Source organism: Euprymna scolopes, chromosome 29 (assembly GCF_053919585.1).
Source record: "Euprymna scolopes isolate OS-2025 chromosome 29, ASM5391958v1, whole genome shotgun sequence".
Taxonomy (NCBI): domain Eukaryota; kingdom Metazoa; phylum Mollusca; class Cephalopoda; order Sepiida; family Sepiolidae; genus Euprymna; species Euprymna scolopes.
The window spans coordinates 3,630,763-3,649,921 of record NC_136510.1 but is presented as its reverse complement, the minus strand read 5'-3'; the positions used below and the strand labels follow the sequence as shown (position 1 = coordinate 3,649,921).

The following is a 19,159-nucleotide window of genomic DNA, read 5'->3' as shown; positions in this document are numbered from 1 at the left end:
ACAATTATTGGCATCCATTTTGATTTTAGAATGATGCTGTGTTTTTGGAAAGCTGCTCAATCCAGCCAGATTCTGTGTTTCAATGTCATCTCGTGATCACTGGAGAAAGTCAGTTTATGCCTTAAATAAATGAATTGGGTGACCCGTTTGATAGATTTACTGTGAATAGTCATGTTTAGGTTAAACTTCTGTTTTCTCTAAGTTTATTTCTAATCCTTTCTCCTTTACATTCCTTGCTAATACATTAACAAAAACTTGAAGTTTATGTGTGCATTCATTAACAAGAGCGATGTCTTCAGCATAAGAGAAAACCCGCTTTGGTAAGACTCTTCTGTCTTAAGTATAACAGCAGCTAGTGCAACACAGAACAGGATTGTCGAAAGCATATCTCCTTGCTTGACGCCCTTTTTGATGTTTACAGACTGGCTAAACCGAAGGTTAGTATTTATAAAAGCCTGTGATTCATCATAAAGTGATTTTAATTACAATATTCGAGTAATAATCTAGTAAGTAGCATTGCAAGCGTATGCTGTATTTTTGTGGACATCGGCAATATTACATGCCTAATGTGCTTCAACAAGTCATATCTTTTTTATTTGTGGGTCAATTTTTAAAAGAATTACATTAATGGAAATAGAATAGAATAAGCATTCCAATGATGTTAAGTTTTCTTTTATGCGCTCACTGTTTTTATGCTCCAAGTTAAAAATAAAAAAACAGTAAAAAATGACGACAGCAAAAAGGGAAACTATTTTTTCAATGTTTACATTTCATACGTTACGTTTGGATACATATGCACGGGGTCAAATTTGATTGGATATGGCTGAAATTTTAACAGGCTATATAAGCATAGAAGTCCATCTCTACTGGACTTTGATTTATATTTTTATGATGACAGGAAGCAATGTTATGACCGAGCAAAATTGACGAAGAATATTTCAAAATTGATAAGATAAATTAGCATATATCATCCATTTTCATAGACATAATAGTTTCCGAACTATTTTTATGTATAATATGTAAATATTTGATAATTATTAATTGTGCGGAAATTTCTTTAATATGTTATTTTTTATAGAAATTCAAATCCGCTTAATGGGGGAAAGTGGCTTACTATGCGCTCAGCTGACTAAAGTCAGCGTATTAACGAGTTTCGTTGTATTCTCTTAAAAATAAAAAAAACTGTTTTTTTTTCTGCTTTCGTTTTGAAAGCAGAAAAATCAGTTTCATTTTTTTATTCTGAGTTTGTCAATTTAAAAAAAATTATTTTCAAGTTTTTTCAATTTGATTTCCAAACAATACTATTTTGTTGTTTTTAATGCTTTTAGTGCAATGCACTAAAAAACAAACGCATGTACTAAGTACATGCATTTGTTTTATCATTGTAATTATAACTTCTTACTTTTACTTAAGGTAGAATTGTGTTTTAGTGATAAAAAAAAAATCAAAAAACAAATATATGACAAATAAAAGGTACTTGTGCACTTATGCTACCATGCTGAAATAATAACATCATTTAGAAACCCATTCTTAACATGGAGAAGGAAGGGTGTTTTGTTAACTATTCTGTACTTTCACCTAACAATTCAATAAAATATATTGTGAAACTTGAATTTATTTTTAACTCATTGTCAAGATCATTTTTTTTTAATCTGTAAAACAAACCCATTTTTTTAAACTGAGGATATCTAAATAATAATAATAATAATAATTAGACGGGTCAATAAAGAATTTCATTGTGATGCATTTCGTAAATTTTTACCTTTTAACATTATTCTTTAAAATGACTATCTTTTAAGGTTTTCGGGTATGCTGAAAACGAATATCGCATTTAAATTTTCCACAAATATGTAGCTTTCCAGATATTAAGCAATGTCATTTGTTATGTTATTGCTGGTGGTCATCTTGGTACGTGCGTTTGCACAGTTTCTCGGGGTTACATTTGCACGCTCGCGCGTACCAAAATAGTCACCAGTGATAACATAAGAAATGACATTGCTTAATTTGCAGAAAATTTAAATGCAATATTCGTTTTCAGCATACCCTAAAGCATATAAAAGTAATCATTTTAAATGTTAAGGTGGAAACAAGGTAAAAAATTACCGTTTTATTTCTTTGTTTACATAGTTGAATTTTCAGTAAAACAACAGAATAGAAATGACAAAAATTACCATCAACTAGTGAATATATAGTTGTTGCTTATCAGGATTCATGGCATCCTGGTACTATAAAAGCTACATCGAGGATTCATGTAGAGTATGATTTATGGTTGCATCTCAGAAAATAGGGGTATATTTTGGGCCAGATAGAGAGGATTTACAAAATTGAAAATGGGACTGGTCCCAAAATGCGTAAGTTCTGGTCGACTATGGGAATTTCCATCTTTTACAGAAATCCAAAATCTATATGAAAAATTTTCTTTGATTTATTTCTGAGATTAATTCATATCTACTCAATTTTTTTTTTTTCTGTGAGAGGTGTAGTAAATATCGGCCATGAATGCTCTTTAGGCATTCAACGGCTACATCCCAGATTAAGTTCTACTTTGGTGAGGAGGCAGGAAAATGCCTGCTCTCAAAGCTATATTTAAATACTACTATAATACTTAGTTTTGTTCATGAATAAACACCCACTGTATGATACCATGCGCCAGTTTTAAAAAAATTGAAATTTGTACATTTAATTTATAATTCATGGCTTATGGTAAAGAGATACATCAGATTTGACTCCATAATCAGAAAGAGCACACAATTTTACATAAGAGTGCAAGTTTCATGAGAATAGCTTAAAAATAAATAAATGGTGGCAAAATTACCGAATTTCTTGAAATGTTGAGGTCCGTAATTTAGCCCACTTTTTCTAAAGAAAAATGTCAATGGAAAAGCCTAAATTTTGGCACTTAAAATTCTCATAACTTTTGAGCTACTGATGGTGTTTGCATAATTCAAACGGTTTTAAGTATCTTTTACATAGTTCTTTTCATGCAAGTTGATAAAATAGCAATTATCTAAAAAGAAAAAAAAAAACTTGTAATGCTATAGTAAGTCGCATTACTGAACAAGTGTTCATTGTTGGATGTGGTAATATGCTTAAGCATGAGGCTTTCAGTATATCTTTCAACATCTCTCGTCGTTATTTATGGCTTAACCAGCCAATGATCTTGTGAAAAGAGACTGATGTATTCATTACATCATTAACCTATTTCTGGTCAGATCTTAATTTATCCTTCTTTCTCTCAAATCCATCCTTATCACTTCCTCCTATGTTTTCCTTGCCCCCCCCCTGCCAAGTGGCCCGCTACCCCAATTGTTCGAAATCTAGCTTAAGAACTCCTCCTTTCAACACAATCATTAACTGTTCTGTACTGTCCAGATTTAATCTTTCTCTAAGCTCATGAGATCTAAGCCAGTCTTACATATCAATCATTTTTTTTTCCATGCAACACATGTCCTCAACTCTCACTGGCCAGATTTCATTTCTATACATCATCACACTTCATACATATGACTGGTAGACTCTTCAATGGTAATTCTCTGCTGGTTAGTAATGACAAAAGTTTTCTGAATTTATTCCATTCACCTTTAACCAATGCAATTACACCTGCATTATCATCATGCCCAGTTCAACATTTTGTTTTACATGCTGGATTTTAGAAATTAACCTCTAAATTAATTTATCTCTGGCCAGGTCTTTATCACTCTTTCTCAAATCCATCCGTATCACCTTCTCCCATGTTTTATTTGGGTCATCCCTTACCAAATAACCTCAACCTTTCAACATCTAACACAAAAACACTCAACCATTCTTTCAATGTGACCAAACCAACATAGTAAAAAAATAACCTTTTTTATTAACAAATAATTAAATGCCCAAAATTTGCCAGGAATAAAAATTTTGTAAAAACATTGAAAAAATGAGTTAATTAACAAAAATGTCAAAAATTTTACAAAACAATGAAGTTTGCTAATGTTTTGTAAGTTTTGTGATTTTTGGCATATGCAAAGATCAAATACTTAAACAAAATAAAAACAAATAAATACATGGAAACAAAAGATAAAATAATAAAGACTATTAACGCAGATCGTATTAAGTTTAAAAAATAGAATTTACAACAAAATAAAATTTCAGGTTCATTTCAATTACTGTGAAACTTCACGATCTGTGTGTACATTTGAATGAAGTCGAACACGTATCAGAAGAAAGGATATTTACCAAAATATTATACGATACGGAACTTTCATCAAACCATAGTAATGCAAGCAAGGACACAATACAATGTTAAAAGTATTAAAAAAAAACACATAACGTATTAATAAAAGGTGGATCTTTATAGCTTATGCCACCATCATATGTTTTAATTTGCTTCAGTTTGTGTTTATCCATTACACTTCTGCATTATATTGTCTGCTTTAAATTTACATTTTTTTATACTTTTTTTTTTTTACTATGATACAATAATCATGGTCATAACTAGTTATGGACTCAACTTGCATGGATGCCAGGTTTGTTATAGGCATGCCCTTGCCTCCAAATAAAGATCAAACCTAAACTGTTACTTACCATTAAGTAAAACTTTGAGATGCTTTTCAAAGAATTCATTTTCACCCTTTGTGACTTTGGCACAATTGCCACACATGCGGACGGGATCAACAAAACACATGCGGGGAAGGGCAACCTTATTTTCACAGCAGCGGCTACAGAACAGTCGACCACAACGCCGGCAGTGATGCTGAAAGAAAACGGTAAATAATATAAAATAGATGTGCAAAAAAAAAATTTTTTTTTTGCAAACAACTGCAGGACTCTACATTGCAAGTGAAACAGTTGCATTTGCGAGTAATTTTTTAAAATGGCAACTAGAAATAATGAAATGCTTATCTTTCGGCGATTTTATTTCTTTCACCGACAATCTTCCAAAACTCACTAAGGAGTGAAAACTCTTTTCAATTTTTTTTTTTAATAAAACGAACAAAGTTAAATTATTTAAACAATAAAAATTTAAGAACAATACTCTTTTTTAACAAAGGTTTTTTGAAAAATATCTGAAAAAATTAGAATGTTTATACCTTAAAGTATCAACATAAAATTTGTTGTATATTTAGAATTACACTTATTTAAAAAAATACAGAAAACTCTTTATGATATATATATATATTCATCACAGAACGAAGATGTCATATTCTAAAAATGATGTGGGTTTGGCAAGTAACTTTTCTATTTGGCTAGTAAATGAAAATATTTAGTTGTCAAAGGTCAACTAAAGATAAGTTTGTCCATAGAGCCCTGAATTGTCTTAGCAATAAAATTCTGTGTCCATTAGTAAATTTGTCTACAACAACTGCTGTGTGTGTCTATAAACACAATTTAATTATAACAATCCAACCATAGATTCCATTCAACTATTAAACTTAATTTTACTGAATATATAAAAAAAAAAAAAAAAAAGGTACTGCTCCAGAACCTGACCCAAGGTTGTGTCAGCATCTTTCGACAGTTTATAGTAAACTGCCGGAAAAGCAGCTGAAAAAACTGACGTGATTAACCAATCAGCAATCAGTCGTAATCAGACAAGTTCCAATAAAATTCATTGCAACAAGAATATTTTGTTATAAATTCCTTTACAAAAAAGATATTTTATTTTAAAATTTTCTCAATTTTCTTAAAAAGATAAGCAAAAAAAGTTTTCTGATCCTACTTGTTCCATAAAAAAAAATTACAAAGAAAGAAAAAAAATTTTATTGAAACTTAAAAAATTAGATACTGTCCATGAAAAAAAAAAATTAGATACTGTCCATGAAAAAAAAAAAAAATTAGATACTGTCCATGAAAAAAAAAAAAAATTAGATACTGTCCATGAAAAAAAAAAAAAATTAGATACTGTCCACGAGAAAAAAAAAAAATTAGATACTGTCCACGAGAAAAAAAAAAATTAGATACTGTCCATGAAAAAAAAAAAAAATTAGATACTGTCCATGAAAAAAAAAAAAAAATTAGATACTGTCCATGAAAAAAAAAAAAAAATTAGATACTGTCCATGAAAAAAAAAAAAAATTAGATACTGTCCATGAAAAAAAAAAAAATTAGATACTGTCCACGAGAAAAAAAAAAAATTAGATACTGTCCATGAAAAAAAAAAAAATTAGATACTGTCCATGAAAAAAAAAAAAAAAATTAGATACTGTCCATGAAAAAAAAAAATTAGATAATGTCCATGAAAAAAAGAATTAGATAATGTCCATGAAAAACAAAAAATTAGATAATGTCCATGAAAAACAAAAAATTAGATAATGTCCATGAAAAAAAAAATTAGATAATGTCCATGAAAAAAAAAAAAAATTTGATAATGTCCATGAAAAAAAAAATTAGATAATGTCCATGAAAAAAAAAAATTAGATAATGTCCATGAAAAAAAAAAAAAAATTTGATAATGTCCATGAAAAAAACCATTTGATTTTTGTTCATAGTTGTGTTAATGTGTAAACTCTCCTTGAAAACAATAAAAATATTTCTTTGATATAATTGAATTGACAGTAAGTATTAACTTACTGCGTTAAAGTTTTGTTTCCATTGTTTTGAATTTATCATCCGACTGTGTTCATAACTTTTCCAACAACCTTTTTTAGCTGCTTATTGTAAACTGCCAGAAGATGCCAGTGTGACCGTCGGGTCAGGTTCTGGATCAGTACTGAAAAATGATATACATTTGTTTGTATTGCATATATGATAACCACGTTGTTTGTATTGCATATATGATAACCACGTTGTTTGTATTGCATATATGATAACCACGTTGTTTGTATTGCATATATGATAACCACGTTGTTTGTATTGCATATATGATAACCACGTTGTTTGTATTGCATATATGATAACCACGTTGTTTGTATTGCATATATGATAACCACGTTGTTTGTATTGCATATATGATAACCACGTTGTTTGTATTGCATATATGATAACCACGTTGTTTGTATTGCATATATGATAACCACGTTGTTTGTATTGCATATATCATAACCACGTTGTTTGTATTGCATATATCATAACCACGTTGTTTGTATTGCATATATCATAACCACGTTGTTTGTATTGCATATATCATAATCACGTTGTTTGTATTGCATATATCATAATCACGTTGTTTGTATTGCATATATCATAATCACGTTGTTTGTATTGCATATCATAATCACGTTGTTTGTATTGCATATATCATAACCACGTTGTTTGTATTGCATATATCATAACCACGTTGTTTGTATTGCATATATCATAACCACGTTGTTTGTATTGCATATATCATAACCACGTTGTTTGTATTGCATATATCATAACCACGTTGTTTGTATTGCATATATCATAACCACGTTGTTTGTATTGCATATATCATAATCACGTTGTCTGTATTGCATATATCATAATCACGTTGTTTGTATTGCATATATCATAATCACGTTGTTTGTATTGCATATATCATAATCACGTTGTTTGTATTGCATATATCATAATCACGTTGTTTGTATTGCATATATCATAATCACGTTGTCATGCCGATTTTGTTAGATCACCACACTTTAGTAACTTTAAACCCGATGGTCACTACTAAATGACTGACCATTTCGCAATGCGAGGTGCTGCATATTGAAGGGTTTGTTTATCAGAGCATAGTTTCCACTGAACCTGGATTTCTCTTGTCCAGTGTGCAATGTCAGTTCAAGAGAAATACAATTCTGCAATCTTTGCTTCACAATAGACTAAGTAACCACCTTTACAGGGGATATCCATTGTCTCTAGAGACTAAATAGAAGTGAAACCTGGTCAGTGAGGGTTGAGGACATGTGTTGCATAAAAAGAAAGGATATAAAAATGAATGATGGATTTGTGTAATTCGAGTCTTAAAGACAAGCTTAGATCTGATGAGCTCAGAGGGAGATTAGATTTGGACAGTATAAGGAGATGTATGCAGGGCAGGAGACTGCAATAGTTTGGCCACGTCAAGTGATGAGAGGTTTTAGGTGAGTTGATGCAGTTAATGTAGCAGAATCAGTTGGTGTTGTAAGTCCAAAGAAAGGATGAAGATTTGAGAGATCGGTTAGTTTGGAAGTCAATTTCTAAAAGAGGCCAAGGCATCTCAGCATGTAAAATGGACTTTAAACCGAAAATGATGAAAATGAAGGCGACAAAAACGACGAAAATGACAACGATGAAGGCAATGAAAATGATGAAGACAATGAAAATGATGAAGACGATTTCATTTACATCCCCTTTTAGATGTCTTTATAACAAAAGTATTTTCACAGCAACTTCTGGGGGAGATGTGTTGACAAACCACTATCTCTCTGAGAAAACAATATTTTAAACTTAAGCATGACAAACCAATATAAACGCTATTTTAACCTCAATTGTAACTAATCAATGATGGACAGAACCTCTTAAGGAGATGGTTTGACACATTAAAACTATTGGTTCATGGAAGGCGTCCAATGTATTCACGTTGGGCAATTAAGTGCGACATGGTGTCCCAACCAAGCAAAGTCCAAACAAAAAAAAACTAAGCCGACAGGTGGATTGTTGCATTTGCTTTCAAGTCACATTGCAGTAAAAAAAAAAAAAAAAAAAAATGTTCAAACAAAAGAGAAAATCAATACGAAGACAACAAATAGTTTTTATTCGTCCAGTTTCAGCTTTTGCCAAGTCAGGCACACCTTTTTTTTTATTTTTTTTTATTCAGTTGAACTATAATGCATCAATACATTACTTTAGAGAGATTCACTATTACCGAGGCAAGCTGGGAATTCTGATGATACCATAAACCTTGACCACATGCAGAGATTTTTAAGCATTGGGACAAATAATGAGAATAAAAAGAAATAACTATTTTGGGTATCGGAATCAGAAAAATTTATTCCTATTTTCCAACGACAAAAAATTATTTTTCCTTTACTGGTATTAATAATAAAATATGTATTAATTTTAAACTACCAGTATAACTTTATAAATCCCTTCCAACGAACACTTGTGCATTTACAGAAATATATGCACATATTAAATGTTTTTTTTTAAATAATCAAAAAATTAAAATAGACAAAACATAATAACTTTATAGCTGCATATATATATATATATATATATATATATATATATATATATATATATATATATATATATATATAGATAGATAGATAGATAGATAGAGAGAGATAGAGAGATTTAAAAAGAATTATAATCTGTAATTGTATTGGAATCAAGAATTTAGAACGAAATCGATAATTGTATTGGAATCGGAAAAAATATTGGAATCGTCCCATTACTAGATATTTTGGAGTTGTTTTATTTTGTCTTATTTTTGACTAGTTGCGTTACTGAAGCTTGGAAGTCTAGTCTGCCTACAATTTCACCTGTAGTTGTTGATAAATAGGAGAGGAGATGGGTTCATACCTTCTCCATGGATATTAATGAAAGTGATGCAATAATTCCAACAGAAATCAAACGTTGCACCACTATCACTTGCATTTATAAATAAAAGCCAAACTTGCATAATTTTAAGGTCAGATTAGTCTTATATTCGGATGGAAGGGAGATAATGCGAGGAAAAATAGGGGTGGAGAGGGGGAGACGGATACTCTGATGCTTTCAGGGTTTTGAGTTGTTGATAATCTTTTCGAAACTTTCTTCGTTTGACTATCATTGCAACTTATATTCTTTGATTAAAATGAACCATCTTTACAGGTTTCATATGATCACATGATAGCCCCCCTCCAATTTTTTTTTTTTTACATGGCCCTTCCCATTAATATTGAACTGTTTTAAAATTTTATCAAGCTGTATCGATTAGTAGTAAAAATCAAACAAGGCAGTGCAACATCGTATGCACCCCCCTTCACATCCGCAGCCATCTATCATATCATATAAATCTATTTGTTATGCCGTTTTAGGCATTTTCTCAACCTGACCTTTATAAAAAAAAACATGTACAATATTAATATAGCAATATAAAATGGTCGAAGAGAGGATCTCTTATAATAATATTGAAACAATATGAAAAGTTTATTTCACTATGTGTTATACACACCCACAGAGAGTTTGGATCGTTATCTGTTTTTCCTCAATATTATAGATTTATTTATTAATAATGAAGGAGCTTGAGAAACAAGCTAATGAAAATGTTGCCTAATATACTTCCCAGATCAATCAATACGTTCACAATATATTTGTACGCTTGTATGGGCAACAAATGATTAAAAAGACAAAATGAAAAACTAAAACAAAATTTGTAACATTTGGATTCTTCAGACTTCATCTTGTGTGATATTTTTACATTTCGGCTGATGTAACCTTTAACCTTCAGGTGTATTTTGTCACACTTTTGAGTCTTTCTATCTACGAGGACCCATAGCATAATGGATAAAGTGCTTGGTAAAATTCATTTATAAGTTACACACTTCTGGAGGTTGAAGGTTCAATCCATAGTGTGGGGCAACACTCAAAATATGATTGCAAATTACTTAGGACTTCTACCTAGTCATGGCTGATGGAACAAGAATATGCTACTTCTATAGATTAAGGAAAGGATTCGTTCGAAATTCCCTGCATATTTCCAGGTTCAATGGAAAGATTACCAAGTTTGACAAGATACACCTAAAGAAGGTCAGAAGAAGTGAAACGTTGTGAAAATAGCACTCAAGATGAGAACAGTAGTCCGAAGAATCCAAATAAGATGAATAATCAATCCACATCTCAAAAATTCAGCAACAAAAATGAACAAATATTGGTTTAATGAGAGTGTGATAAGCAGAGAAAGAAGATGTAAGCAAATTTGATCGTTTGTTTTTCTATTTGCAAAGATATTTGATCTCAGTGAATAGCGATTTGATTTATCAAGTTTGCATCTTAATTAAAAGTTGTAAAGCGATCTGATATGCTAAGAAGAATCACACTTTTTTGTTTTACTTCAAAACTTTCAGAAATAAAATGTTTCATCCTGTGGTTAACACTTTAATAGAATATTTGAACATCTTTAAATCTCGTACAAAGTTGATACGAGATTTAAAGATGTTCAAATATTCTATTAACGTTCTCATCTACCTCTTAAACACTTGGCAAACCTCTCTCCCGAATTAAGATAATTATGTTGTAGTATACGGTTTTGTTGGTTTTTTGCTTTTACCAGATTCCAGGACAAGAATTCATCTAGTCTGGTGGAGTCGCCAGCTTCATACCATTACTCACTTGGAGAAGGTGTACCATTTTTTATATAAACTTGTGCAGGTTAGCCATACCCAGAAGTAGTGTATGGACTTCAAACACTGTTATTTAGAATATTTGGTCAGGGTCAACTTGTTGGGTGAAATATCCTCATGCCAGGTTGTTCTGACCTGTTGACACTCGAAAATAGTATTAAGTAAGAATTCAAATTCTTTCCTAAACTCTGTGATAACTGAAATTCAATTGTTACTAAAAAAGTTATTTTTAATAAGTGAGTTAGGATAAAGAATTAAGAATATGTGATTGTTTGAGCTGTGGGGATGAGGAGTTGGTGAAAATTAACTGACACTAATCAGAAAAAAAAAAAAGAAGAAAAAAAAGAATGGCTATCGTTTAGAGTCAAAGATTTTGATTCTTTTTAGTTTGCGGCAGTTGTCATTACGTATGAATTTGAGAAGAAAATCGAATTTTTGAGAGTTTATGTATAAAAAAAAATCACAATCTTTGAAACAACAACCGATCTAATTTAAAGTGAAACGCTATGAATACTAAGAGGTTAAAATGAAATTTGCTTGAAACATTGTTTAGTGTGTATATATAAAGGAAATTTATAGAAGGCAATACAATGCAAAGGTGTAATGGACCCACACAAACTGAACCAAATTAAGATATATAAAGGTGGTAAAAGCTATACAAGTTTACCTTTTATGAATACAAAGTTTTTTTAATATATATAATATTTCGGGAAAATTTTCCTTCTTCACATAAGTATTACATTTTGGGGACCTTTATCAAAAAAATAATTAAACTTCAATTTAATTATTTTTTATACAAATTTTCCAGAAATATCATTCGATATGGAACTTCCATCTGACCACACTGAAGAAAGTTAGAAAAAAAAAAAAAAACAATGTTAAAAGTATATAAGACACATCCACACACGTCAATTTTTTTGTTGTTCATTTTTTTCACAATTATTAAATTTGGTATAAGTGTTTCTTTCCTCAGAGATCAGGGAGCTAGTTTCCCTTAGAAAGATAGCCCATATTTTTGGATGTAAACAAATATATATTGTTTGTTTTACTTATAACACAATAATCTATGTACATGTGTTTTGCCATACTATGGCTCATCAGTGTACTTGGACTATTCCAGAGATATATAGATAACTATTTATATATATATATATATATATATATATATATATATATATGTTCTGCCGTACTATGGTTATGATATACAGCATAATCACGTTGACACACCGGTTCTCATCAGATTACTGAAGTTAAGCAACGTTGAGCCTAGCTAGTACCAGATGGGTGACCATTTGGGAATTCTAGGCACTGTATGTGCTCTCCACTCATCTTGACATTGTTTCCAGTCGCCCTGAACCTCCACTTGCCACTGGTATTCAACAATGTCGACTTAGGAGAAGTGTGGTTGGAGACTGCGCAACTCTTGCCACAAAAATTTCATGCGCAGGCACCCTTACAGTGAATATCCATGGTCTGTCAAGACTGAAAGAAGCCATCACACACACACCCTACCCCACCCTAAAGGAAAAGAAAAGAACATTAGCAGAAAGAGATAGCGACTACAGCCAGGTCAACGTCTCTCTGGACAAGCCCAATAAAAAAGCAATAAAAATTCAGCATACCAATGATTAATAAACACTTACAAGCCTCCACCCCTTGGAAAAACTTCAAATTAACTACGAAAATCGCCATTTTTACATCTCCAACACATTTGAAAATAATTTCTGACGAGGACACATCACAGACCGTCTGAAACGCGCGTAAACGATTTCAATGACTTAAAAACATTATTACAATGATCCAAACATAATTCTCAATGAAAAACCAAGACACGGAATAATAAAATAGTGTTAAAAAATACACATTGTTGGTGACTACTCCCTTATTTAAATATACATCTTTCTTTCGTTGGAATTTCTTAACCCATTTTATATATATATATATATATATATATATATATATAGCCAGTAGAGTTTAGTTTCCTAGAAGTAAATCCAATGAAACAACACGTGTCTACCAAAATAGTGCTCAATGAGTGAACAGAGCAGGTATATTAATTTTATTTATACAAACATTAATGGCTACATATGTGCATACATGTTTCTGTAATTCCCCACGTCGGGGGATTACGTCTTCAGGCCAAGAACCACCTTCAAAAGTGACATTTCCACCAAATACATTTTTCTATTTCGTTTATCAAGTTAAAAATACAACCTGGGTGGGAGTCAAAAAAAACAAAAACGGTAAAAGGATGAGTGAGGTCTATGAAGATGATAAACATCTTTTTTCTTTTCCCCTCCCCCATCTAACTTAACTTTTGGCTTTTTATGGCATAGGGTCATTGAGAGTTTCGTTTTCTTGTCTTAGAGTCTGTAAGTTAATAACCTTAGCTATGGTCAACCAAGTACTGACCGGTGCCTTTTTAATCTACCTCCACCCACACATACATGCAACACACACATAACACATCCATACACAGCCACTGCCAACACACACAGTATACACACATTAATCCATATATTCAAAAGCGAATCCATGCTAGACACTTTTTGTTTTATTTACTGAAACTAGACAATGATTCTGAAACTACGTAGAAGATAAAGTAAAAGTTACATTAAGGTAAATAAAAATATAAATAAATAAAAATAAAATACATAAATAAATAAATAAATAAAAATAAATAAAAATTAAAAAATATATAAAAAATACAATAAAAAATAAAAAATAAGATAAATAAGAATAAAAATAAAATTAAATTAAAACAAATAAACCAACAAAATGTGAATAAATATAAACCCGAAAGTTATCTAAACCCCACATGTACCTATATGCGTGTATCAATACACTTATGAATGTCTAACATTTATCTACACCCGCGCATATATACACACACACACATTTCAGACATACAGAGACAAATAATAGTATTTTTCTTTACTTATGTAGCGTGGTAACATCTTCGTATATGCAATATTATGCTACCCGACTACAGACGGGTGTATATATATATATATATATATATATATATATATATATACATACATACACATATATACACAAACACACACATACATACATACATACATAAATACATACATATACATATATATATATATATACATATACACATACATACATATAAACACACACACAACAGACATACATATACATATCCACACATACATACATATATAACATATATATAAACAACATTCGGACATCCATACATTTTTGTAATCTATATTGTTACAACAATTCTATACGAGGCAGCCTACTCTAATAGTTCAGAAATATACGTGTGTATACATATATCTACATACAATAGACACAGAGACACATCCACATACAAACATACACACAGATACATAGATACAGATATATATATATATATAAACATACAAACATACATGCATACGTAAAATACACTTATATATCCAAAGTCACACAAATATAGACATATATATATATATATACATGCATACATGTACCGTGCCACCAAATGATACATCTAAAGTAGAAACAGACATGAATACACCTACTATATAAATTCACTTTTTCTATCAAATTCCACACGTCTAGTTACGTTTCATGGCCCCATCCGCTTGTTACACTTTCCTAAGTTGTAGGTTTTTACCGTAAAAATTGACACTACGTAAAAATTTATATTGAATTCAGCATGAAGTTCATAGGGTTATCCTCATATTTAACAAAGATTCTTTCGATGGTAAGGCAGGTATACATAAGATGTATCACGACACAATAATAATATATAATAACATATGACATAAATCAGAGTATTTAGGTTATACAAACCTAGTATATAAGCTTATATATTGTAGTACTTACCTTCATCTTTGCTTATTCACTCTAATACCCTTATTCCTTTCTCTTCCGTTCACCCTTCATTCCTTACTTTCTTTCATCTATTTATTTCTTCTATTTTTTTTTTTTTTTTTTTTTTTATATTAATAAATTATTTTTCCTACCCGGGTATATAAAGATCATATATCCATACATGCACACACCCAAAAATATCCATATGCATACATTATTACGAGCTTCACTCAAAACGATCTATTACTCATTTAGTTCAAATATACCTTCATACAGGTACTTATTTCGGCTAGTAATACCATAACTGCTCGATGAAGTAGAATATTAAGTGACTTACGTAACCCATATGGGTATGATTATAGTTGCGACCTCACTTATCCTCTTTGTGGGGGGGTTATTTGATGGGGGTTAGTTGTACTTATAGCAGTTCCATTATCCTAATTTAGAGTTCCTTAAGTGCATGTATTCTGAAATGTTTGCAGGATATAGCAGTTTCTTGTTTAATATTCAATAATTTTTCTCGGTCTTTAAACCTAGTTATCTCAAGTTTTTCTGATAAGCATAATAGACATGGTGAGTTCAATGAGTGGCAAGTATTGGCCCTTCTAATAATATTCCATTCTATACTAGGTGTTTTATTTTCTCTAACTAATTTCCAGTAATATAACGATAAGGAAGTGTCCTTTTCATATGTTTGATTATTCATCGAGCGTGTATGTCCATAGAATCTATTTTTGAAAGTCATTTGGGTACTCCCTATGTAGAATCTTTCGTCCCTTGGGTTCTCCACCGGGAATATCCTTGCTTGGTATACCACCGATGAGGTCAGACATTCATTTTTTATTGGGCATTCCTCAGGTTTTTTACAGTTACATTTATTCGCCGCAGTGTTTGCACTAGTATTCTCCCCTTCTCTATTAGTCGTCTTTAAAATTCTTCCATTATGCTTTTTTATAATCCTTTCCAAATTATCACTACAGCTGTAACTTAATTTTAATGTATTTTTATTAAATATTTTATGTAATATATTATTTGGTGGGAAATGCTTATTAATAAGTTGTAAAAATTTTGCACCAAGTTTTGTTTTCAACATAATGTTAAAGGGGGGTGTGAACCAAATAATTTTTCTACCACGATTTCTAGATCCATTTGTGCTAGTGTTATTTACTTTATATTTTATCTCTATGTCCTTATATCCACTATTTTTAAGTGCTGTATTATAAATAGCTTTGCAATTATTGAAAGTTACTTCATTAGATGAATTGTTACTTATTCTACTTTCAATAGATAACGGTATATGTTTAATAATGGATGGTGGATGGTTAGACTGCGGGTGTATATAAATAGGATTAGCGTTATCCTTCATATATGGTTTATAAGCATTTAAATCCAGATCTAAAGTAACGTCAAGGAAATCAACCTGTTTTAAGTTAGCATTAACTTCTACTTTTAGGCCAAAATTTTTCATGTCCCTATGGATTGCTCTTCTAATCTGATCACATTTAACACTTGTAGCATTCTTCACTATTATCAGCCCATCATCACGATATAGGCCCATGTCCCTTCTATCAATAATATTATCGTTCGTTAAATTATGAATGATATAAAGTCCAACGAGATCTGTTGCCTCTGCAGAGTCCAGCGATCCCATTGATACCCCGAAAAAGTTGTTTTGCCCATTTTTTGCCCATTGTTCCCCGTTATAGACAAGGACAGTTGTGCGGCATTTCATAATAATATCCAAATCCTCCTCGGAGACATTAGTATAGGTCTTGGCAAATTCAATTGCCTTTCCAAAGAGATCCTTTGTGATTGACGGGTAGTAATCCATAATGTCAAATTGCACAAAGGCGCAGTTTTTCTTGTTGGCAATGTTAAGAAACCATTTTACCGGATCCGCCGTATTTATCCATAGGTTCAGGTTGAACTCCCATCTAATGAAGTAACTTTCAATAATTGCAAAGCTATTTATAATACAGCACTTAAAAATAGTGGATATAAGGACATAGAGATAAAATATAAAGTAAATAACACTAGCACAAATGGATCTAGAAATCGTGGTAGGAAAATTATTTGGTTCACACCCCCCTTTAACATTATGTTGAAAACAAAACTTGGTGCAAAATTTTTACAACTTATTAATAAGCATTTCCCACCAAATAATATATTACATAAAATATTTAATAAAAATACATTAAAATTAAGTTACAGCTGTAGTGATAATTTGGAAAGGATTATAAAAAAGCATAATGGAAGAATTTTAAAGACGACTAATAGAGAAGGGGAGAATACTAGTGCAAACACTGCGGCGAATAAATGTAACTGTAAAAAACCTGAGGAATGCCCAATAAAAAATGAATGTCTGACCCCATCGGTGGTATACCAAGCAAGGATATTCCCGGTGGAGAACCCAAGGGACGAAAGATTCTACATAGGGAGTACCCAAATGACTTTCAAAAATAGATTCTATGGACATACACGCTCGATGAATAATCAAACATATGAAAAGGACACTTCCTTATCGTTATATTACTGGAAATTAGTTAGAGAAAATAAAACACCTAGTATAGAATGGAATATTATTAGAAGGGCCAATACTTGCCACTCATTGAACTCACCATGTCTATTATGCTTATCAGAAAAACTTGAGATAACTAGGTTTAAAGACCGAGAAAAATTATTGAATATTAAACAAGAAACTGCTATATCCTGCAAACATTTCAGAATACATGCACTTAAGGAACTCTAAATTAGGATAATGGAACTGCTATAAGTACAACTAACCCCCATCAAATAACCCCCCCACAAAGAGGATAAGTGAGGTCGCAACTATAATCATACCCATATGGGTTACGTAAGTCACTTAATATTCTACTTCATCGAGCAGTTATGGTATTACTAGCCGAAATAAGTACCTGTATGAAGGTATATTTGAACTAAATGAGTAATAGATCGTTTTGAGTGAAGCTCGTAATAATGTATGCATATGGATATTTTTGGGTGTGTGCATGTATGGATATATGATCTTTATATACCCGGGTAGGAAAAATAATTTATTAATATTAAAAAAAAAAAAAAAAAAATAGATGAAAGAAAGTAAGGAATGAAGGGTGAACGGAAGAGAAAGGAATAAGGGTATTAGAGTGAATAAGCAAAGATGAAGGTAAGTACTACAATATATAAGCTTATATACTAGGTTTGTATAACCTAAATACTCTGATTTATGTCATATGTTATTATATATTATTATTGTGTCGTGATACATCTTATGTATACCTGCCTTACCATCGAAAGAATCTTTGTTAAATATGAGGATAACCCTATGAACTTCATGCTGAATTCAATATAAATTTTTACGTAGTGTCAATTTTTACGGTAAAAACCTACAACTTAGGAAAGTGTAACAAGCGGATGGGGCCATGAAACGTAACTAGACGTGTGGAATTTGATAGAAAAAGTGAATTTATATAGTAGGTGTATTCATGTCTGTTTCTACTTTAGATGTATCATTTGGTGGCACGGTACATGTATGCATGTATATATATATATATATGTCTATATTTGTGTGACTTTGGATATATAAGTGTATTTTACGTATGCATGTATGTTTGTATGTTTATATATATATATATATATGTATCTATGTATCTGTGTGTATGTTTGTATGTGGATGTGTCTCTGTGTCTATTGTATGTAGATATATGTATACACACGTATATTTCTGAACTATTAGAATAGGCTGCCTCGTATAGAATTGTTGTAACAATATAGATTACAAAAATGTATGGATGTCCGAATGTTGTTTATATATATGTTATATATGTATGTATGTGTGGATATGTATATGTATGTCTGTTGTGTGTGTGTTTATATGTATGTATGTGTATATGTATATATATATATATATGTATATGTATGTATTTATGTATGTATGTATGTATGTGTGTGTTTGTGTATATATGTGTATGTATGTATATATATATATATATATATATGTATATATATATATATATATATATATATATATACACCCGTCTGTAGTCGGGTAGCATAATATTGCATATACGAAGATGTTACCACGCTAC

At 31.0% G+C, this 19,159-nt stretch overlaps 1 protein-coding gene and 1 pseudogene across 1 annotated transcript in view; one reads left to right on the top strand and one right to left on the bottom strand.

Moving 5' to 3' along the window:
- Positions 1-19,159, bottom strand: part of LOC145252453 (zinc finger FYVE domain-containing protein 21-like) — a 120,575-nt gene that overhangs the window by 50,852 nt on the left and 50,564 nt on the right. Inside the window, exon 3 of the mRNA XM_080111855.1 lies at positions 4,561-4,729. Within this exon, the coding sequence (XP_079967981.1) occupies positions 4,561-4,729 (169 nt within the window). The remainder of the gene's footprint in view (positions 1-4,560; positions 4,730-19,159) is intronic.
- On the top strand, positions 12,441-12,557 carry LOC145253123 (5S ribosomal RNA; annotated as a pseudogene).